Genomic DNA, 24,956 nt, shown 5'->3' on the forward strand with positions numbered 1-24,956 from the left:
GGGGACAAAGATCGTACTTTTTGGAGAAATGTCCTCTGGTCTGATGAAACAAAAATAGAACTGTTTGGCCATAATGACCATCGTTATGTTTGGAGGAAAAAGGGGGAGGCTTGCAAGCTGAAAAATACCATCCCAACCGTGAAGCACGTGGGTGGCAGCCTCATGTTGTGGGGGTGCTTTGCTGCAGGACGGACTGGTGCACTTCACAAAATAGATGGCATCATGAGCAAGGAAAATTATGTGGATATATTGAGGCAACATCTCAAGACATCAGTCAGGAAGTTAAAGCTTGGTCACAGATGGGTCTTCCAAATGGACAATGACCCCAAGCATACTTCCAAAGTTGTGGCAAAATGGCTTAAGGACAACAAAGTCAAGGTATTGGAGTGGCCATCACAAAGCCCTGACCTCAATCCTATAGAACATTTGTGGGCAGAACTGAAAAAGTGTGTGCGAGCAAGGAGGCCTACAAACCTGGCTCAGTTACACCAGCTCTGTCAGGAGGAATGGGCCAAAATTCACCCAACCTATTGTGGGAAGCTTGTGGAAGGCTACCTGAAACGTTTGACCCAAGTTCAACAATTTAAAGGCAATGCTACCAAATACTAATTGAGAGTATGTAAACTTCTGACCCGCTGGGAATGTGATGAAAGAAATAAAAGCTGAAAGAAATCATTCTCTTTACTATTATTCTGACATTTCACATTCTTAAAATAAAGTGGTGATCCTAACTGACCTAAGACAGTGAATTTTTACTGGGATTAAATGTCAGTAATTGTGAAAAACTGAGTTTAAATGTATTTGTCTAAGGTGTATCTAGACCTCCGACTTGAACTTTACCCATTGCGTGCCTGAACATATTTCTTTAGCAGATGCACTTTACTTTAGATTACGAGGAAGTCTTTTAATGGCTGCATTGTCCAACAATTGCTTTATGATGCAATTACAATAATACATTCATGCATATCAGTCATTATGTATAACAAGAGGTTCTATCACTTATGATGAGTCATTAAAGCTGGAATCCTTAATTGAAATAATAACAAAGTGGCTGACCCCGCCTGTGTTTCGGTAAAAAGCTGAGGGATGGGCCTGGAGAAATGAAACCACTTTCACATTTAAAGCAAGAGCTATGTATGCAAGGACTGACCATCCATGATATCAATAGTATTGTTTTAACCATGTTTTGAGGCTGTACAGTGTTTTACATTTACTTTGTTTACAAACATTGGAGTATAACAAGCCTATATTTGGGTTAAGATGGTGTATGACAGTTGAACTAAGCCCATGAGGCATTTAGAAGTTATATTCTTCAAGAATCAATGGCTATTAATGTATATCATTAAGTCCTACAATGGATGTAGCAACTAAGGATTCTAGCTTTAAAATGTGTTTGTGAATATGGCATCACTGTGTTTCACTGACCTTTATAATGAATGTCATGAAGTATCTTAGAAACATGCAGCCATCTAATTATGTAGATATAGGCAATGTTATCCACACTATTTCAAAGTTTTGTGTGTGTGTGTCAGAGTTTATCTTGTAATCTGTTGTTTATACACATTAATGTTCTTTCTTCTTGAAATTGTTTGCATTCACCGCCTTGGGTGTCCTGATAACACTCACAAAACAACACACACACACACACACACCGTGTGTGATACATACAGGAGATATAGAGATCTATGGAGCTGCTGTGAAACCATATTGATATTTTCTGTCCTATCCTGGGTAAGCAGCATCTGATAGATATTCATATTGTCTGACATCAGAAAACCCACCCACCCAGTATACACTACTACCCACATCAGTCAAATTGACATCATTGTGATGTGCAATACATTTTTCCTAATGCTCTCAGAAGCATGTACAGAGTGGTGTAAAGCAGTTAAGTACAAATTCTTTAAAGTACTACTTAAGTAGTTTTGGGGGGTAAGCCAGACAAAATTAAACGGGCCTATTTATATAATGAATATGAATTCAGAAGACAGAAATGATTAAATATTAAAGTATTAGACCTCTCACTAAAGGCTTCAGTCATACAAAAGTTATACTTAAATCAGAACTGGTTCACTAGGAAATGAATAAGAATGTCTCACCCTATGTTCAAGAATGGCCTTTTCCCTTTATTCAGATTACAACTTCGCACTTTCAGTTATTTGAAAAGGAAATCATCTCCCAAATATTGCTATTTTTAAAACATAGAAAGTTGGTTGCAATTTCTATTTAATCCACCAGAATATAGATTGCAAAATAGTTGGGAAGAGATTTTCGACGTACCGATTCCATGGCACATGGTTTATGAACTGATACGCAAAACGACGCCGGATTCAAAACTTGTTCATTTTAAATTATTATACAAAATTCTTGCAACAAATATATGGGGGATACAACCTTCCCAGCTCTGCAGATTTAGCTGCGAAGAGACAGAATCGTTAGATCATTTGTTTTGGTACTGTCCATATGTATCTTGTTTTTGGTCACATGTCCAGGAATGGCTGAAGAATTGCAACATTTACTTCCAGCTAACTCTGCAGATAGCACTACTGGGTGATCTGAAAAGTCATAGTCAATCAATCCATAACATAATAATACTTTTAGCAAAAACTTTAATTTACAATCTGTGGAAATTATGAGATAAGAAAGGTTCAAAACTTTTGTGAAACATCACAGCACACTTGAAAAATATATGGCAAATAGAAATCCAATATGGATGGTGTTAAGAGATAGATGGGAGGGGTTGAATGGAGCAGAAGGTTGGGAATAATAGCAACTAATAACACGAAGATAACTAACGTAAAACATACTGTGTCCGTAAAACATATATTGGTTCAGAAATTTTGTGAAAGAAATAGATGGAGAGGTTGAGGTTAGCGGAAGGACAGGAGTAAAAACAAACAAAATATAACTATTGTAAAATAGACTGTGCCATAAAATGTATATAGTCTGTATAAACTGGAAGTAGAAGCCTAAGTGTTGTTGTTCACTAGTTTACTCCAATTAGGGAGGGGTGGTAGGGTTAGAAAGTAATAAAGGAAAATATATATATATATATATAAATATGTGTATGTATATGTATTTATATGTATCTATGTATGTATATATTTATGTATATGTATGTATCTATGTACTGTATGTACAGTGTGTATGTGTATGTATATAAACGGAAGGGAAAAAAACTTTAAAAAAGAAACGTCCTCTCACTGTCAACTGCGTTTATTTTCAGCAAACTTAACATATGTAAATATGTCTATGAACATAACAAGATTCAAAAACTGAGACATAAACTGAACAAGTTCCACAGACATGCGACTAACAGAAATTGAATGTGTCCCTGAACAAAGAGGGGGTCAAAATCAAAAGTAACAGTCAGTATCTGGTGTGGCCACCAGCTGCATTAAGTACTGCAGTGCATCTCCTCCTCATGGACTGCACCAGGTATGCCAGTTCTTGCTGTGAGATGTTACCCCACTCTTCCACCAAGGCACCTGCATATTCCCGGACCTATCTGGGGGGAATGGCCCTAGCCCTCACCCTCCGATCCAATAGGTCCCAGACGTGCTCAATGGGATTGAGTTCAGGGCTCTTCGCTGGCCATGGCAGAACACTAACATTCCTGTCTTGCAGAAAATCACGCACAGAACGAGCAGTATGGCTGGTGGCATTGTCATTCTGGAGAGTCATGTCAGGATGAGCATTGAGATTACCTGCAATGACAACAATCTCTGTCCGATGATGCTGTGGCACACCGCCCTAGACCATGACGGACCCTCCACATCCAAATCGATCCCGCTCCAGAGTACAGGCCTCGGTGTAATGCTCATTCCGTCGATGATAAATGCGAATCCGACCATCACCCCTGGTGAGACAAAACCGCGACTCGTCAGTGAAGAGAATTTTTTGCCAGTCCTGTCTGGTCCAGCGACGGTGGGTTTGTGCCCATAGGCGACGTTGTTGCCGGTGATGTCTGGTGAGGACCTGCCTTACAACAGGCCTACAAGTCCTCAGTCCAGCCTCTCTCAGCCTATTGCGGATAGTCTGAGCGCTGATGGAGGGATTGTGCATTCCTGGTGTAACTCGGGCAGTTGTTTCCATCCTGTACCTGTCCCGCAGGTGTGATGTTCGAATGTACCGATCCTGTGCAGGTGTTGTTACACGTGGTCTGCCACTGCGAGGATGATCAGCTGTCCGTCCTGTCTCCCTGTAGCGCTGTCTTAGGCATCTCACAGTACGGACATCTGCAGTCCTCATGCCTCCTTGCAGCATGCCTAAGGCACGTTAACGCAGAAGAGCAGGGACCCGGGGCATCTTTCTTTTGGTGTTTTTCAGAGTCAGTAGAACGGCCTCTTTAGTGTCCTAAGTTGTCATAACTGTGACCTTAATTGCCTACCGTCTGTAAACTGCTAGTGCCTTAACGACTGTTCCACAGGTGCATATTCATTAATTGTTTATGGTTCATTGAACAAGCATGGGAAACAGTGTTTAAACCTTTTACAATGAAGATCTGTGGAGTTATTTGGATATTTACGAATTATCTTTGAATGACAGGGTCCTAAAAAAGGGATGTTTCTTTTTTTGCTGAGTTTATATGTGTTTATATATTTGCAAAAAAATATATGGGGGATTGGAAGTGATGCAGACAATTACATTGATGGAAGCTACATTCTATCTGAAATATTAAAGCTGATGTGACAATGTTGCGTTAGGAGGTAGGTGAAGGAGTCAGGCGCAGGAGAGCAGAGATGTCTGAGATGCGCACTTTTAATGGGCAAGTCCACCAAATACAGGTATGGCACAATACAAAAGTCAAACGCCCTCGACAACAGAGAAACCCGTTACTCACGCAAGGAGGAACAAACAAAGCTCCTAAATAACACACTCTTATTAAATGCGTGAAACAAAAAATGGGCACAACCTAACTGAGCAACATCACAAATAAAATAATCCCGCACAAACCTAGGCAGGCAACAGGGTAAATATTATACACAGAAATTAAGGCAAATGAAACCAGGTGTGAAAGAACCAAAGACAAAACAAACAGAAAAGGAAAAAGGGATCGGTGATGGCTAGTAGACCGGTGACGCTGACCGCCGAGCGCCGCCCGAACAGGGAGAGGAACTACCTTCGGTGGAAGTCGTGACAGCTGATCTACCCCCAAATAAATGTATATATAAAAAATAATACGTTTTGGGGGGCATCTGTACTTTATTATTTATATTTTTGACAACTTTTACTTAACCACATTTCTTTAAAAAATGATGTACTTTTTACCTCATACGTTTATCCAGACACCAAAAAGAACAATTTACATTTTGAATGCTTAGCAGGAAAGAAAAATGGTCCAATCACACACTTATCAAGAGAACATCCCTGGTTATTCCTACTGACTGATCTGGGGGACTCACTAAGCACAAATGCTTCGTTTGTAAATTATATCTCGAATGTTGGAGTGTGTCCCTGGCTATCCGTAAATAAAATAAAAACGAAATTGTGCCGTTTGCTTAATATAAGCAATTTGAAATTATTCATACTTTTACTTTTGATAGTTAAGTATATTTATGCAATAAAATTTACTTTTAATACTTAAGTATATTTGAAACTAAATAATTGTTTACTTTTACTCAAGTAGTACTTTACCAGGTGACTTTCACTTTTACTTGTCATTTTCTATTAAGGTATCTTTACTTTTACTCAAGTATGACAATTGTATATTTTTTCCACCACTGCATGTATACATCACACACATGATGATATTACTCATTATCCTTAATCATATTAGCCGTTGCTTAGTGACTAGCACAAACTGTTAGTGTCTGGAAGTAATGTGGAAAGTTTCTCATTCCCAAACTAAGTCAAAGATATGATAATTAAAATATAAAAATAGCCTGCCGAAGACTTCTCGCAATATCTCTGCATAGGTAATACTGTTGAGCGACATGGATTCAGAGAGGGGTGAGTAAGGGAGAGAAGAGGGAGAGAGGGTGAGGGAGAAAAAGAGAACAACAGAGAGAGCAAGTGGGGAAGAGAGGAAGAAAGAGTGAGGGAGGGAGGAAGACAGCTAGGGAGGAAGACAGCTAGGGAGGGAGGGATGGAGGGGAAATGAGACAACGAGAGAGGAAAATATCTCAGTTTTACTGTCTCCGTGAGGTTTGATAATTTGATGTGGAGTTTTTGGAAGGCCAATCCACGTGCATCCTCTTAAATGTAGAGGGAACATCAGCACTTCCTATCTGTGGGACTGGGATGGACTGCTCTGGCCATGGACCACTTCCTATCTGTGGGACTGGGATGGGCTGCTATGGCCATGGACCACTTCCTATCTGTGGGACTGGGATGGGCTGCTATGGCACTGGACCACTTCCTATCTGTGGGACTGGGATGGGCTGCTATGGCCATGGACACTTCCTATCTGTGGGACTGGGATGGGCTGCTATGGCACTGGACCACTTCCTATCTGTGGGACTGGGATGGGCTGCTATGGCCATGGACCACTTCCTATCTGTGGGACTGGGATGGGCTGCTATGGCCTGGACCACTTCCTATCTGTGGACTGGGATGGGCTGCTATGGCCATGGACCACTTCCTATCTGTGGGACTGGGATGGGCTGCTATGGCCATGGACCACTTCCTATCTGTGGGACTGGGATGGGCTGCTATGGCCATGGACCACTTCCTATCTGTGGGACTGGGATGGCTGCTATGGCACTGGACCACTTCCTATCTGTGGGACTGGGATGGGCTGCTATGGCATGGACCACTTCCTATCTGTGGGACTGCGATGGGCTGCTATGGCCATGGACCACTTCCTATCTGTGGGACTGGGATGGGCTGCTATGGCCATGGATCACTTCCTATCTGTGGGACTGGGATGGGCTGCTATGGCACTGGACCACTTCCTATCTGTGGGACTGGATGGGCTGCTATGGCCATGGACCACTTCCTATCTGTGGGACTGGGATGGAACTGCTATGGCCATGGACCACTTCCTATCTGTGGGACTGGGATGGGCTGCTATGGCACTGGACCACTTCCTATCTGTGGGACTGGGATGGGCTGCTATGACCATGGACCACTTCCTATCTGTGGGACTGGGATGGGCTGCTATGGCCATGGCTCATAACTGTACTAAGGTGCCATTATAATTAGCCTACTGTTCACTTCTGATTAGTGCACATCGGATAACACAATCTTTGTGTAAATGCATCAGTCCCAATTTAGATATCCACAGCGGATTTGGTATATCTGCGCCTGATATCTATATAATAGTTATAAACTATTGCAGTTAGTAAAAGTCAACTGTACCCTCAGTGACCTGACAACCAGATACAATTCGCTGTACTGCCCATAAAAAGGTACATTTGCATTTGTTAATGAACAAACCGTAGTGAACTGTAAATGGTTGTTTGTTTAGTGGGCAAAGTCTGTTGGCAGCTGCCAAACTGGAGGTGCAAATATTGCGAAAGAGATGATGGATTCCCTACACACCAATACTCTGACATCAAACGTCATTAACCCTCACACCTCCGCACTTCTCATTTGTTCAATGTTTTCTGTATACACAGCAGACACGGATCTTATCTCTTAACACTGTGGCAACATTTTCCAATCAGTCTTTTCCAGGTTTAACCGTCTTTATTCAAAGTAGATGCAATAGCAAAGACAATATTTATTTTACGAAATCTAAGCAGCCAAATACTACATTACATTACCTGAATGTTGTCAATTGGTTATTTTAATAATGTTAAAACATATAAAATAGAAATGTTTGTTTCATTTTAATTTACAATATAGTCGTCCATGCTCGTCTATTCAAAAACTGGATAACTCTTTAGAATAAAGTCAAATAATAGCTCATGAATAAAGCATTTTAAAAATGATTTACAAACAATACAAACCCTGATTATCTGACTCGACTGGCCTGTTAGTATCCAGGGTCTGTAGYTGTGTGCCAGGCTCTGTAGGAATATGTCTGATATTTAGTTGACTTGATTACGCAGGAGAACAACCGAATATCAAACATATCACACAGCCCCTGGCCAAACAGGACCCCGTGCAGCCATCCTGTCTTCTGTCTGAAAAGAGACAGATATGGGTGGGTTTTTAGGACAGATCATTTGTATGCTAGTGTTAAGAGTTAGAGAGATGATGAAAAAGAATCAGGAAAAGGTGAATTTGGACATCAACATGAACAATTTATTTAAAAATTTAAAAAACGGTGGTATAAACTGGTTTAAGACATTTGATGTAAGTGCACATTTAACATGTTATTTAGTTTCATTCATTCACATGAATGATATCCAGAGTTCCACCTACAGCAAAGTAACAGAGCAGAGGGAAGAGCCCTTTGTGGGGAGYGAGTAAAGGTGGGTTGGGAGGAACAGACGAAACAGATGAAAGACAGGAAACCAACTGATCCAACAGTCCTACAGAGCAAGAGAGAGAGAGAGTCTTATACTTACAATGTTTTCTATGTCCCAATAGCATAGTCCTCTTTATCTTGGTCCAGTATGTGTGTGTCATATCCATTGCCCATGTTCTGGGTTGTTGACATGAAGAGCAACAGCCGTTCAATGCATGTCCCATTCACACATCTACTCTAGTTACAAAGGTGTTAGGTCTCAGCATGTGGGTGCGTAGGTTTGTGAAGTTTCCGTAAAGTATGTAAGTACAAGTCTATGTCTTTTWAAAGTGCTGGGGTATTTGAGAACATATGTGTGTGTGTGTAGCTGTGTGGTGTGTAGCTGTGTGTCAGTGTGTAGTGTGGTTGTGGTCTGTGTGTAAGAGTTTGTGTGAGTTCCCTGTGGGACGYGGTATATATACACCCCTGTAGATTTGGGGGGCTCCACACACACCCATACATAATTAGGAGTGTATTGATTGCTGTGGCCTAGGGCCCTTCCTCCCTGCATTAGCTGGATCAATACATCAGACTTTCARCCAGCTGTGAGTTCACACACTCACACACCCACATGGTCATAGACTAAAGTCAATTAACTCCATGTTTGAATATGTGTTCWTAGCTGTAACTATGGCTATAACGTCACTGTAACTATGGCTAGAATGTCACATACAGCCTTATAAGTGGACTATCTTTGTGAGTTTAGTAGATAGGAAAGTTGTTTGGATTGATTGTTGCTCTCTCCAGCAGTGGCCCTGTGGTGGGCCTACTGTGGATGGATGTACTGTAGACAAGATATAAATAACCTGTTTTCTCCTTACAGCCTTTTTCTTTATTTTCAACCACCCCCTCTCATCAAGGAGCCCTGGTTGTCAAGGTGACCCTTGGTTGTCAAGGTGAACCTAGTCGTCATGTTGACCTTAGTCATCAAGGTGACCTCTGGTTGTCAATGGAACCCCATGGTGGCTTGTGATGTCATCTGGTGAGATTCTGCCGTGTGTCTGTGTATCTCWCWCTGAATGCAGGTCAAGGGTCAWCACTCTTGATGCGTGAAGGGCTCAATGAGAGCAGAGCAACACTTCTCTGGGTGGTATGAACCCACACCTTTAGGGGTAGAATGAGGGAGGAATCTGAAAAGGGAAAATCAACCAGTTCAACAAGGGGGTTGGTGTTGTGTCGTGTGAAGGGATTCACAGTCTTATTTCACAATCATCCAAATATTCTGTTTACTTCCCTTCTTTCAATCATGAGCCTGCCTCASATGTGCCATCTACTGGGTTCCTGTAGGACAAAAAGGGTACAAAGGATATTATAAAGTAAATATGAACAACAAAAKATCTGACTGTTTTCCAGCAAAACCGACCAACAGAGGGTTATTAAAAAAAATGTATATGAGGCTCCAACTACATATACTTAAACTTATACAACATTCTAAAAAAAATTATCATACATTTACAATACAATTTAAAGTCTAAATGAAGTCTGGTTCAGCTTTGCAGCATGATTAAGTCTAATAGRAACGATTCTATTTATCTGTTGAGGATTTGTCATCTGTTAATTTCTAATTKTATTTATCCTGTACTGTTAGAACATGTAGTACTTTCATATTAAACTGAATGACTAAGAATCATTTAACGTCATGACTACCACCTTACATCATTTGAATTGTCTACTTCCTCATTGCTTCGATTAAGGACAGATATTAGGCATATCAGGACATACAATATGTATTAGTGATGTTAGTGGGATGTTGGGCAGAGGTCCACTCCCCCATCCCATCCTATCCCTCCCTCCTCCCCCTTTCCCCACTCTCTCTGTCCTACAGTTGCCGGGCGGTAACAGTGACCTTGTGAGTTTGCTGGAGCGGAATGATAGCTCCCTAATTGGCTAGGCCTAATTTAAGCCTGAAGGGAGCATTGTCATCTGTGGAGGCAGGTAGGGGGGAATAGAAAGAGAGAAGGGGGAGGCAGAGGGGAAGAGATAGGAGGGAGAAAGGTGGAGAGGGGGAGACATTAAATGGATAGGAGAGGGAGAGCAAGCGAAAGGTAAAGATAAAAGGACAGAGAGTGAACGGGATGGAGTGACAGAAAGACAGAGGTCTCCACAGTATATTGTATGGAAAAAAATAAGGACAATTATTTTATTTTATACCAATACAATTGCACAGAGAAAAACATTTAATTCTCAAAAAGACACTTGTCTAAATTATTGGCACCCTTAAATATTCTTAGATTTTATTTTATCCAAATTAACATTTTTGTTTTTTAAGTTGATCTCAGTTTAAGGAACTGAATTGTGGTTTTCCATTGCTTCCTGTTTCACTGGGGCATAAAAATCAGGTAACACGCATGTAAAATCCCTCTGTCATTCATCACCTTGGGGAAAGGCAAAGCACTCACAAATAAGAAGAGACATGGTTGACTTTCATAAAATCAGGCAGTGTGTAAATTTTTTTCTTCTGAAAAACCAAATATACCACTTAACATTATTAAGGCAACAATATAGGAGTTTTAAACCACTGAAACAGTGGTAAACTTGGCTGGTATCGGATGCAAGTATATCTTGTCCCCAGTGGTGTAGTGGTCAAATTGCAAAACTTGGTCGCATCTTCGGGTCACCAAATCTACAAAAAGATGCCACCTCCATGCCAGTTGGCTATTTGGAAGGGCTTCAGTAAAAAGCCTTTACTAAGAGCAACCAGCATATGGAAACGCCTGGGGTTTACTAAATGGCATTGGCACTTTGACTGGAACAAGAAATAGAGCTCTTTGGCCATGCACACCAGTGCTGGGTTTGGTGTCAAAAGAAGAATGCATATGCAGAAAATAGCCTCATACCTACTGTAAAATATGGTGGCGGATCTTTGATGTTAAAAGGCTGTTTTGCTTCCACTTGTTAAGGGCCCTTGTTAAGGTCAACAGGCCCTTGTTAAGGTCAACAGCATCATGAACTCTACCAAGTAGTACTAAAATATTTTTGACAAAAAGGCTGAAACTTGGCCGCAAGTGGATCTTCCAGCAAGACAATGACCCCAAGCAAACATCAAAAATCCACAAATAAATGCTTAATTGACCACAAAAATCAACATTTTGCAATGGACATCTGTCTCCGGACTAAAAAAACATTGAAGAGGCCAGTCCATAAGCACAGGCCAACAGATATCAGGGATCTGGAAAGATTCTGTATGGAGGAATGGTCTAAGATCCTTCAATCTCATAAAACATCCTAGAAAAAGGCTCAGAGACATTATCCTGGCTTGGTGTGGGTACACAACCCTTGTAAAACAGGTGTGCCAATAACTTTGACACTTGTCTTTGAGATAAAAAATAAATAAATACTTGTTCAACAAAATATTTTTCTCTGAGCAATTGTATTACTATAAAGATTTTATTTATTTGAGCACACAATATACAATAGCTCAATATTTGTAATATTTATTATATAGTACTTTTTGCTCATCTTTATCAAGGGTGCCAATAATTTGAGGTGACTTCATTCTATATGAGTTTTACATCATTGTGATACTCTAACAGATCTCCAGCAGCTGTTATTAGTTATTTGTCTTGAAATGTTTAAAGATGGAGCGAATCAGGACATACAGTAAACAATGCCAATGTTTGTGCTCACATTAAATATGAAATGGTTCTGTATCAATAGTTAATAAAATCCACATTCACACATTCAAAACTTTCCTTTAGGGTTAAGCTTTATTACATCAGAATCAGACTAACAGAAATAACAGTTAGTTTAATCCACGACTTTTGATTGGTCAATYCTATGGTCGCCACCKCMGCAWAATACCGTCACRGGGGTAACAGAGTGAGGATGATMAGGAGTGACAGAGAGAGGCTCTGGACTTTCCGATTGGTCGATACTGGTGGCACATACACATTTGTTCAAATCACACACAAACACCCCCTGAGGGAGGGTCATACTGAAAGAGAGGAATGGACAAGGTTAACAAAAAGTATTCAATATCCACTCATGTTAGATGGTAGTTAATAGACACTCTAAAGTAGCATGAAGGACAAGTTCTAACGAGTTTAAATAGAAACAGAGAAATGTCCTGCAGAAGGTCTCCATTTTTCATCCGCCTTCRTTATGTCTTTTCTTTGATTCCATGTTGCTCTTCCCGTTCTCGTCGCCCACCCTAAAAACAAACAAAGGTCAAAATGAAAGAGTCAGTCATCCTTCACACAACAAAAGGAAAATACAACCAACATCCTGATAGACAGATGAGACATTGTTCCAGAGAAGGTGGATAATACATCTGTCATGCACACACCTCTGTCAACAATGAMAGATGGGGATAATAACTAGGACATCATAAAGCTGGTTAACAACATCATACMGACACTACAGTCAACTCTAATACGGTCCCAGACAGCAAGACTCAAAAGATAGTGACACTGTATTTGACTGAAATACTATCCTTTTTCATGAGAGCCTTTTTTTATGATGGTGTTTTTGAGTCTTTTTTTGAGTCTGCTATAAGCTGTTTCCTAATGCTATCAAGAGAATACCAATCAGTGGAATGCTAACAGAAAAAGACAGAACAAAAGATACCCAGCTCTGCTCATCTCATGTTTGGGGACTCAGGTTTGGGTTCTTCTGGTTTGGGAGCAGCCTCTTGTTTAGGGGCTTCTTTAGGAGAATCAGGTTTGGGTTCTTCTGGTTTGGGGGCAGCCTCTTGTTTTAGGGTTCTTTAGGAGAATCAGGTTTGGGTTCTTCCGGTTGGGGGCAGCCTCTTGTTAGGGCTTTTCTTGGGAGAATCAGGTTTGGACACTGTTGGATTCTTCTGGTTTGGGGGCTCTGGTTTTGGAGGGCCTCTTGTTTTAGCGGTTCATCCCACACACAGTTTCCTTTGGGAGTCAAAGACAGATAGAGCTAATGTGTGAGCAAGTGTCCATATAACCTGTGGTGTACAGTTATACATACAGATGGACATGTATAGAGGTGTTCCATGTTCAGGGCTCCAGTCCCAGTCTCTTACCGTCCCTCTACAGAGTCCTTCTTCACAAAGACACACACTTTGCTGCGCTGCTCCACCTGCTGTTTGAGAGACCATCTCTGCTCCCCAGGCAGCCTTTTGCTTCTCAAACTCAGCTACAGGACCAGAAGAGGAGGGGGTAGATGCTACAGGACACAACATGGGGCCAAAGGCTACAGGACAGAGACAGAACAGGAGGCTTAGAGGCTACAGGACAGAGACAGAGCGGAGCTTAGAGGCTACAGGACAGAGCAGAACATGGAGCTTAAGAGCTAACAGGACAGAGACAGAACATAGGAGCTAGAGGCTACAGGAACAGAGACAGAACACGGAGCTAGAGGCTACAGGACAGAGACAGAAGCAGGAGCTTAGAGGCATACAGGACAGAGACAGAACAGGAGCTTAGAGGCTACAGGACAGAGACAGAACAGGAGCTAGAGGTACAGGACAGAGACAGCATTGGAAGCCTAGAGGCTACAGGACAGAGACAGGGGGATACTAGAAGACAGGTTAGTGAATAAAACATATTCAATAAGACCAGTCGCATATACAGAATACTACTAACACTACTCTTAATCCCAGCGACCTGCAATGAGCTTATTCCACCACAAGATGTCTCTTTCATCCACCAAAATATTTAGAAGAGAAAACAAAYCTTGCACCTAGAACTGGTCATGGACCAGTTTTAAACCTGTTTTTAAGTTATAGTTCACTGTGAAAGGGYATACCTAGCTAGTTACACAACTGAATGCATTCAACAGAAATGTGTCTTCTGCATTTAACCCAACCCCTCTGAATCAGAGGTGCGGGGAGCTGTCTTAATCGACGTCCACTTCATTGAGGAGCAGTGAACGATCATACACGTTATCATTGTCGTATCAGTAATAAGGCGAAGATCCTTTCAGAACAGTGTTGATGTAACCATGGAGTTTCAGGTGTTTAAACACTCACTTTTGGAGTTACTGTTCTCTGCCTCAACGGCCCCCACCTCATCAGCGACATGTTTCTGTAACAGGAGAGAGAGAACACACACACACAGGAAATCAATTGTGTACACTCTAAACCCCAGACATACCCCTCKTTCCTTACCTTTTCTCCCTGGCATGCCTCCAGTTCACTCTTCTTCTTGGCCTCTGCAGCCTGCAGTGGGGTGAGTTCTGACCCCAGAGTATCCACCTGAGCCTTGGTCTTGTCCAGCAGGTTGTGGGCTCTGATCACCTCGTGTTGGTACTCTCCCAGTACGTCTCTGGTCACACGCAGTTTAATSGTCTCGAACGATACATGTTTCTGCTCCTTCATCTCTTCTTTCCGKCGCACGTTTATCAGTCCCAGCAGAGCTACGCTAGTCAGCAGAGACACCCCCACTAACACACCCTGTGTCTTCATCATGCCGTGGAGTTTGACCAAGGAACAGTCGTTTTCGCTGGTCCCTGTCGACTGCTCGGCAGAAGTGTTGACGACGTCCTCGCAGACTTACAGCGGCAGTACCAATGGAGTGTGAAAGGACAGGTGGCCACCCACTGTACTTGAGCGGAGTCCGCGCTTCAGTTTTCAGGTGAAACGGAAGTCAGGTTGAAAATACTATATCCACTATATCCCTGAAAAACAGAAACATCTGATCTGTCGACTCCGCGGAGAGCGCACTTCTTCTTCCTATTTTTTCTTTTGGAGAGCGCGTCACCAAAACCATCCCCGTGCCCGCCCACCTGTCACGGTCCATGCTATCTGGGATCCTTGGGACGGACCTACTTCCCTTTGAAGTTGACATTTAAAATGGTTAATAATGCTTAAGGTTAGGTAAGGATTATGGTTAAGGTTAGAGTAAGGGTAGGGTTTAAGGTTAGGATTTAGGGTATGGACGTCCCAAGGCTCCCAGATAGCACTAGCATACCTMGCACTGCTACGCGGAAGTAAGTGGATGAATGCAAAATGGTCATCAGCACTCCGGAATTCAAGGGAATATAAACGTAAAAAGGTAACGTGATAATACTGTATAACATGCGGAACTCGAATTAGGAATGATATCATAATTTGTTATAACACGCCCTAGCCTATAGGCTACGGCTACCTTTGATTTAGTTCTAGTATAAACATTTAGTCATGACAAACCTATTAACCMATAAAGCTCTGCCAGTTTGAGGTAAGGCCACACTAGCTATGTTTCCAGTAACTTGTCAAGTAACTAGGAATTTACAGTAAAACAAAAAGCAGAGCAAAATCGTTGGTAAAGTCAATAAAAAAATCTTATCTGGTGCATTACGTTACAACCAATAATTTATATACAGTAGATGACAGACATGGGGCGCTGTGTTGAAGCCACCTGCGCCTCCATCTTGGAACTCCCCCGCCGTTGTAAAGAATATTTAAGGATATATATAAATGTACCAAGCTAAGGACCCTGGGACTAAACACCTCCCTCTGCATCTGGATCCTGGACRTCCTTACAGGGTGCATGCTTATTGATGAATTGGAGAAAAAAAAAAGTAATCTATATTAGAATAAGGCTGTAACGTAACAAAATTTGGAAAAAGTCAAGGGGTCTGAATACTTTCCGAATGCACTGTATATTTTCAGTTTGTGAGTGTGTGATATGCGGGTTGGAGACCTGTTTATTTTGACATAATAAAGAACAACTTTTATAAACAATGGGAACACTGCCATGTTGCACTGAGCCTTGCTGTTGGAAAACCACATCAGTGTCTGACTTTTGGCTGTCACATATGCACCTCCCCCGACTTCACTCCTGGACTTTTGTCGACAGTCGGTTGCTTTTCCCTTCCCACTCAAATGATCCCAATGTCTTACTGGCCTCTTAGAGACAAGCCCTTTATATCCTAATCAGACAGCACCAGAGTAAACCACCAGCCTCTTGGAGACAGGCCCTTTATATCCTTATCAGACAGCACCAGAGTAAACACCGGCCTCTTGGAGACAGGCCCTTTATATCGTAATCAGACAGCACCAGAGTAAACACCAGCCTCTTGAGAGACAGGCCCTTTATATCCTAATCAGACAGCACCAGAGTAAACACCCGCCTCTTGGAGACAGGCCCTTTATATCCTAATCAGACAGCACCAGAGTAAACACCGCCTCTTGGAGACAGGCCCTTATATCTAATCAGACAGCACCAGAGTAAACACGGCCTCTTTGAGACAGCCTTTATATCCTTATCAGACAGCACCAGAGTAAACACGCCTCTGGAGACAGGCCCTTTATATCCTTATCAGACAGCACCAGAGTAAACACCGCCTCTTGGAGACAGGCCCTTTATATCCTATCAGACAGCACCAGAGTAAACACCAGCCTCTTGGAGACAGGCCCTTTATATCTAATCAGACAGCACCAGAGTAAACACCGGCCTCTTGGAGACAGGCCCTTTATATCCTAATCAGACAGCACCAGAGTAAACACCGGCCTCTTTGGAGACAGGCCCTTTATATTCTATCAGACAGCACCAGAGTAAACACCAGCCTCTTGGAGACAGGCCCTTTATATCCTAATCAGACAGCACCAGAGTAAACACCAGCCTCTTGGAGACAGGCCCTTTATATCCTAATCAGACAGCACCAGAGTAAACACCAGCCTCTTGGAGACAGGCCCTTTATATCCTTATCAGACAGCACCAGAGTAAACACCAGGCCTCTTGAGACAGGCCCTTTATATCCTATCAGACAGCACCAGAGTAAACACCAGCCTCTTGGAGACAGGCCCTTTATATCCTAATCAGACAGCACCAGAGTAAACACCAGCCTCTTGGAGACAGGCCCTTTATATCCTAATCAGACAGCACCAGAGTAAACACCGCCTCTTGGAGACAGGCCCTTTAATCCTATCAGACAGCACCAGAGTAAACACCGCCTCTTGGAGACAGGCCCTTTATATTCTTATCAGACAGCACACAGAGTAAACACCAGCCTCTTGGAGACAGGCCCTATATCCTAATCAGACAGCACCAGAGTAAACACCAGCCTCTTTGGAGACAGGCCCTTTATATCCTAATCAGACAGCACCAGGTAAAACACCAGCCTCTTTGGAGACAGGCCCTTTATATCCTATCAGACAGCCCAGAGTAAACACCAGCCTCTGGAGACAGGCCCTTTATATCCTTATCAGACAGCACCAGAGTAAACACCAGCCCGTGAGGCTGGAAGGAAGTCAAAACAAAAGGCTGCTACTTTGCCAGCTCTACAGAATCATACAGTGTTAACACAATGTCATCAATACAATATGAATAATCAGTGTGTCCTCGGTCCTTGTACATCCAGTCTGGCGTTAATCACTATCAACAGATATGAGAATAATCCATAACATTCAGTATCAAGTCTAGTGACCATRAACCCGCACCTTGAGTGTCACATACACTGGAAATCATGTGTTTTACAGAAGGAACATAATATATACTAKTATGCTAAACATTGTGTTAATCACTCTAAACCGAATATGAACTTTAATGATCTTAAATCTCCCCATTGCACACACTGCACCCTAAATGATGACTTACTACATGGAACAATTTCATAATCTCTGGTTGTCTGTGTACCCTCTAAGAGGAAGAGGGAGGAGAAATTAAATGCAAATGAAWGAGYTAGATAAACAATAGAGAGAGAGCATATCTGTTAACCATGACCTCTGAAACAGAAGGTGAGAGAGCAAGAGAGGAAGGGAGGGAGAGAGAAGTGGGGAGGGAGGGAGATAAAAGCGGTGGGAGTGTGGTAGTTAAACAAGGAAGTAGATTTCACTTTGTCTACCAAACATTCCGCCTAGRAGGACGAASCGGTTACAGGTGGACAGACTGCCATCAGCAACCAGAGGGAGGGAATGTGAACACACACACTCTCCAACACACACAGGCTGACTACYGGYATGGTTGAGGAGTGACCGATCAAGACAGCAGCCAAGAAAGACAAACTGGACCTGACTTGAGCCTCATCTCTTCCTCCCTCTCTCTTTCTCTACCTCCTTCCTTCTCTCTGTCCTGTCCCAGCAGTATGCGGGCTGTGTCTGCGCTAGTGTTCCTGGCCGTGGGTGTGATGGTGGTGTTGATTTACCAGGCGGTCCGCCAGGAGCTGACTCTGCGGGGTCTTAAAGCCCGCGCTCTGGAGAGCTCCTCTCAGGTCAAGCAGAAGGAGAACGACATCGTCCAGGTCAAGATGAAGATCCAGAAGCTGAATGGTGAGCTGGAGCCCATCAACACCAAGAGAGACGAGCTGACTAAGAAGAAGGAGCAGTCTGCTAAAGCCACAGGCGAGGCGGACAAGAGTCTAAAGACCTGTCATACAGAGAAGGTAGGCCCACACACNGAGCTGACTAAGAAGAAGGAGCAGTCTGCTAAAGCCACAGGCGAGGCGGACAAGAGTCTAAAGACCTGTCATACAGAGAAGGTAGGCCCACACACACACCCACACACGCGCACACACACACACACACACACATTATGCAAACAGACACCTGCTACATAGAGAACTGTTTATAGTCGTGTTATGATCTATAATAATCCATTAACAGAATGCCTGTACCAAGTCTCACCAGAGACACAGAACCAGAGAATTAGGAATTAGAACACTGAAACAAAGGCAGCACTAAAACAATCTTCCTATCCATTGTGAAACCATTGGCAACAGACTGGCTTGTGATGTTTATAGGTCAAATTCACTTACAGTGGGAGTGTTGGATATGATGATGGTCAGTTGACTTATTTTCTGTAGATTCATTAGTCCTCCTAACCCTCATGTAAGGGCCCTGTATTCACCGATCACCATCAAATCAAATCAAATGGAATTTGTCACGTGCGCCAAATACAACAGGTGTAGTAGACCTTACCGTGAAATGCTTACTTACAAGCCCTAACCAACAATGCAGTTCAAGAAATAGAGTTAAGAAAATATTTACTAAATAAACTCAAGTAAAAATGTTTTATCAAAAGTAACACAAGAAAATTACATAACAATAACGAGGCTATATACAGGTTGTACCGGTACCAAGTCAATGGGCGGGGGTACAGGTTAGTCAAGGTAATACGTACATTTTTACATGTAGAGGTGTATATCAGGTGAGGTGTGTTAATGTTTTGTGTTTCATACTAGAGGGCAACTTGATCTGATTAGCACAACAGCACATCATTCACCACTGTGGCAGATTACACACACTAGAAGGTAAACTGACATGGGATGTATTACAGTGCCTTCAGAAAGAATTCACACTCCTTCACTTTTTGTTGTTTTACAACCTAAAGTTAAAATGGATTCAATTGAGATTTTGTGTCACTGATCTACACACAATACCTCAAAATGTCAAAGTGGTATTATGTGTTCTGAAATTGTAAAAAATATCTAAAAAATGAAAAGCTGAAATGTCTTGAGTCAATAAGTATTCAGCACCTTTGTTATGGCAAGCCCAAATAAATTGAGGAGTAAAAATTATAAGATGGCCATACCATGGATTATTTAGCTATTTGTTTGGAATTGTTTATACCTTTAGGTATATAAAGAAAAATATAGCACATAGAAAGGCATTGAATAACGCATTCATAAATGGTAAAACAGACAGTCAAAAAATAAATAATAAGGAATAAGGTTTTGATGTGTCTGTCCTATATCTAGGAGATATAAGAAAGCTCAGGAAATAAACAATTTTTTGGCACAAAACTACTTCCATACTTCCATTCATTTTTTGACCCGTTACAGGGTTACGTTCAGATGAGCCCCATGACAGTCGTGAGGAGACCGATTTTCGGGATGTATGCTGATCTGACAAACAGCATTGTAGCTCTGCCACTTTCCACTGCAGATGCTCAAGGTGGATGCAGTGGATTGAGACACAGCCCATACAGTATCTCCATCTTAAACAGACAGATTTTGATGGGGATTTTTTATATTATGATAATTAGATTGAATCAACTCTAAAGGATTAACAGGTCACATAATAAGCTGCATGGACTCACTCTGTGTGCCACAAGTGTTTAACATGATTACCCCACATAATGATTACCCCATCTAAGTACCCTACACATACAATTATTTGTAAGGTCCCTCAGTCCAGCAGTGAATTTCAAGCACAGATTCAACCACAAAGACCAAGGAGGTTTTCCAGTGCCTCGCAAAGAAGGACACCTTTTGGTAGGACACCTTTGAGCATGGTGAAGTTATTAATTACATTTTGTATATCAATATCACCAGTACACCGCGGTCACTAAACAAAGATATCAGGGCGCCTCACAGTGGCTGTTGAGGAAGGAAAAACCGGCTCACGGGATTGTAGTCACAACAACAATTTGGAAAAGTCAAGGGGTGTGAATACTTCATCACTGAAGTTGTTGATTGTGTTTGAGTGGCATTGTGAAGAGGAATTCTGCCTACGGTATTCCACTCCTTGAGCCAAGTGAGATGTCTAAGGTAGAAATTACATATTTTGGGGTTTTTGGGGTGTTGGCCGCCTTTTCTCTGCCTGCGGACTTATTTAGTTCATATGGAAATACAGATTACAAAAAATATTTAATTTTGAGTGGGCACAACGACTTTAAAAAATACAGAAGAGTGCAAATTGTATTTATGCCAATGGAACTCCATTGCGCGTGCATTGTGGTCATGTATCGTGCCTTCTTTTATGTTAGCCTCTTGAAATTGTCTAATGAATTTAAACACTAAAAGGTTTTTCGGGTGCCTAGGTTATGGCAATTAAGGCCCTCACAATGCTATGCATATACCCCTGTTTGGGTCCTGTTCAGCGTCAAATATCGTGTCCGTCTGTCATCTCGCTTTCTCAGTCTCCTTTCTAGTGTCCGGCCCGGCCCTTCGCTGGCGCGCGGCTCCCTCTCGGCCTCGGCCGGCGTGTCCCGTTCGTCGGGTGTCCTTCCCGACGGCGGGGTTGTCGCCGTGGTGGTGGCCGGGCCAGGGCCGTGCGGCTGCGGCCGCGCGGTTAGTGGCATTGGCCTCGTGTTTGCCCTCGGGTATGTCGCTTCGGTGGAGTGGAGTGGCTCGCTTTCGCTACGCCCGGCGTGGCCTCGGCTGCGGGTCAGGGCACTGGTGTGCTTCGGGAACGCGGTGTCGCAGTGTCGTCGGTGGTGTGTGGCTGCCGGTGCTGTCCGTGGTCGGGTGTGCGGTCTTGTGGGTGTGTGTGGGTGGTCGGGGGGTGTGTGTGGGTGCTTGGTCGTTGGTGCGTCCAGGTTGTGGCGGGGTTCTAGTGCTCTGCGCTGTGCGTGCGGTGGTGGTGTTCTTGTGTTGGTCGGTGGGTTGTTTTTCTGTTCTGTTTTTGTTTGGTTGTTTGTTTTTTCCGTTGTTTCGTTGTCGCTCGCAGTCGGGCCTGTGTCGCGCGCGGCGTGGGCGGTGGTGGGCCTATGTCTTGGTAGTAGAGAGAAGTAGTGATAATTAGCCTAGCGGGGCTCAAGTGGGTACTTTGGCTGGGCCCTGGTCCTCATAACTGTTATTAAATGTATTTAGTCGGATGGTTCGTATGTTTATAGAGAAAAAGTACTGGTCTAATTGTGCAGTGTGTTGGAGGTTTTGGGAGGGAGATCAGAGCGACCGGTTATGGCGAGGTGCGTATTTTGTGCGTGACGTTTGTTGCAAAGCGAGTGGGCGCGTGTGCAGTTATAGGAGATTTGCTCCCTTTTATTTAATGGTTTAGAAATTTTAACTGAGCGGTTCTTTTTTCTGATGATTTTGAGGTCACAGTTAAGTTTGGGGTATCTAGAGATCTAATTGTGGTCGTCCGGCGGGGCTGGGGGGGCGGGGTGTGGCTGGGGGGTGCGTGTGTAGTGGGTAGGTGGGCGTGGGTGGGCAATGTAGAGTGGAGTGCGTGGGAGGTGGGCGCGATCAGAATGTATTTTTGTGTGTTGTTGGTTGTAAACATTTAAAAAAAGTTAAATAAAAAATATAAAAGAAAGTAACAATTTTAGGCAATAGCAAGGAGAACGGAGAAAAATAGACAAAGAACATCAGCATGTATTTTTTTTTGGCAGGAATTCTGGCGGCATTTATGTGAGTGGGGCAGCACGTCTCAATTTGTGTCTGTGTCCCATCGCCATCTTTGTGAAAAAAAGTTCTCGTTCTGTCGTTGGTTGTTGACGCCTTGGGGATCTTCTTTCACTTGCCGAGAGTCTGGGCTCACATATTTCACTTGTACACTTCTTTTGACTCTTCTTTGGTCCCCTCCGCCAGCTCTTTTTTCATCCTCTCCTCTCTCTCTCCTGCCGGGCCGTTCTCCTGAATTACATAATCTTTTTTTTTTTTTTTTTTTTTTTTTTTTCTTCCCGATTTGGTGTTTGTCATTTTGTTCCTATGTCCTGTGTGTCCACCCGATGTTCCTTCACAACACTTTCTCATGTTTACTTTTCACGTGCCACGTCCCTCCTTCCCCCCTTCTTTCTCTCTCTGTCTCTCTCATTAATCAACTCACTCCTTTCCCCTCCTTATCTACCCATTTCCTTCTGTCTTTTTTCCTACCTCCCGCTTTCCCCCCCCTCTCTCATTATCCTCGCTCCCCTCTAGATGAACAAGAAGCACAGAAGAAGAAAGCTCAGGAGAGATTCAGGTGTTGAAAAGCAGATTCTGGACCGGGACAAGGCACTGTGTGCGTTTGTGGACCGACCAATGAGGAAGGACGGTAAGAGCAGATACACACCCAGGCATTCAAGCACACTCACACACACCCAGTAACACAGTCTTATGGTCACCATTATGAAAGACTTCTATGGTCACGGTGTACTGTGTGTCATGTAGTTCTGTGGTTACTGGGTGCTCACATGCTATTGATAACTAATGGTTGTTGTTGTTTTCTTTGTTGTTTTGCAGGAAGCTGTGTGGAATCACAGAGGCCCCAAAAGAAGACTTGGACTACACTTCAGCCTCATCCCTCCCTCATACTTGCCGTGATGCACACACACCCATACACATCATCGTTGTGCAGCTCATAACATTCACCACTACAACCACCTTCACTTCACTGTACCTCTCAATACTCAGGAAAATAAAAAACAAGAAGGGTTTGGAAAACCAGTCGAAGTCATGTCTTCATTACATACAGTACACTGTTAGTTTATGTATCAGGTAAGGAAGGGAGACATTACATTATTTAATTAGTGAGTTTCATCCTATGGTACAGTACATTAATGTAGGAATGACTGAAAGAGGTTAGGGCTAATTCCTCAGAGATGGAGCAAGGTGTCTCTGAGGTGACTTCTGAATGTTGCAAAGGTTCTAGAGAAGAGTTCTAAGAGAGTTGCAGGTGCATGCCCATCGGTTCAATTGTCTATTAAATTTTATTATGCATAGATGTATGATTGACCTTTATTAGTGAAGTGCATAGATCTATGAGACTTTATAGTGCATAGATCTATGATTGACCTTTATAGTGCATAGATGTATGATTGACCTTTATAGTGCATAGATGTATGAATTACTTTATTGTGTAAGATTTATGATTGACCTTTATTGCATTTGGGTGTGGTGTGCGTTAATCAGAGTATAACTTGCCTGTTGCGTGCGTGTGGTAATGGAAAATTTAGATGAATAAAGTGAATATTCAGTTAACAGTAATTAACACAATGATTAGCATATTTATATGTTTTCCGTTTCTATATAACATGATTTCCAATGTTCTATTTGTGACAACTTTTGTATGGGTTGATGGTCACTAGACCTGAGCTACTGAAGGTACAAGGACCGAGAACACACTGAGTATTATTGTATGATGACATTATGAACACTGTGTGATTCTGTAGCAGCCGGCAAAGTCACTGTCTTTGTATTGACTCCAGCCTCTCTGGTTGATGTTTTAGAGAACATTTGGTACTGTCTGATTAGAATATGAAGGTTCTGTCTCCAAGAGCCCCGTTGGACATTTTCTATGCTTCTGTTCTGGAGGTGTCTCCCTGAATGATTGTATTAAACTGGATGACTGATTGATATTATCAACGACTGCTTCTTTGTTGTTTATCTGGAAATTCCAGGTACTTTCTCAGGCTGTGTTGAATCTCAAACCCGGCATGACCAAGTGTCCCAAATATGGCTAGAGAGATTGGACCTGTCATTGTGAGCTACAATACAGTATGTTAAATTTAGTGAGCTCATATGTTACATAATTACTCCTCAAAGACTGAAGCAAATGACCAGTAGAGAGTTCTACTTAATGGACAAATGCCAGACTGTGTATCGGTAGATGTTTTTGGTCTTGCTTGCTGTTGAAGGAGACTTGTTTGTTAACCAAATGTGTTTTGTTTATGTACAGTGCTACCTCTGACTGTCACACAAATCTTTGTTTGTTAAGGTGACATGAGTCATGAGGCCCAGTAATTAGTTTATTGCTTAAAAGTGTACTTCTAGAAGCAGTTTATCCACTCTGCTTCTGTACAGATCAGACCTTTTTTTATTTATGCAAATACAACGACGTAAAACTGTAATCTACAGTAAAACACACATTAATATGTGTTTATCTTTAGGATTACAGTTTTACGTCGTGTATTTACATAAAATAAAAAAGGTCTGATTGTAAACAAGGTGCTTGTAGATGGCTGTGAGTAAATGTTTTCACATTAATACTTCAAAGTATTCTATAGTTGTTCACACATCCCTA

General features: G+C 42.5%; 2 protein-coding genes across 2 annotated transcripts in view; one reads left to right on the forward strand and one right to left on the reverse strand.

Moving 5' to 3' along the window:
• Window positions 1-12,086: 12,086 nt before the first annotated feature.
• Window positions 12,087-15,050, reverse strand: LOC111964812 (uncharacterized). The gene is made up of 5 exons (XM_070443852.1): window positions 14,478-15,050; window positions 14,340-14,394; window positions 13,392-13,504; window positions 12,965-13,260; window positions 12,087-12,548 (listed from the first exon to the last, which is right to left on the reverse strand). Exons 1-4 carry the CDS (start codon window positions 14,775-14,777, stop codon window positions 13,234-13,236), a joined length of 495 nt encoding a protein of 164 aa, XP_070299953.1. The 5' UTR covers window positions 14,778-15,050; the 3' UTR covers window positions 12,087-12,548; window positions 12,965-13,233.
• Window positions 15,051-15,208: 158 nt separating this feature from the next.
• Window positions 15,209-24,956, forward strand: part of si:dkey-87o1.2 (uncharacterized) — a 13,111-nt gene continuing 3,363 nt past the window's right edge. Inside the window, exons 1-2 of the mRNA XM_023988615.2 lie at window positions 15,209-15,363; window positions 18,373-18,673. Of these exons, the coding sequence (XP_023844383.1) occupies window positions 15,311-15,363; window positions 18,373-18,673 (354 nt within the window). The 5' untranslated portion in view covers window positions 15,209-15,310. The remainder of the gene's footprint in view (window positions 15,364-18,372; window positions 18,674-24,956) is intronic.

Source organism: Salvelinus sp. IW2-2015, linkage group LG6.1 (genome assembly GCF_002910315.2).
Source record: "Salvelinus sp. IW2-2015 linkage group LG6.1, ASM291031v2, whole genome shotgun sequence".
NCBI lineage: Eukaryota > Metazoa > Chordata > Actinopteri > Salmoniformes > Salmonidae > Salvelinus > Salvelinus sp. IW2-2015.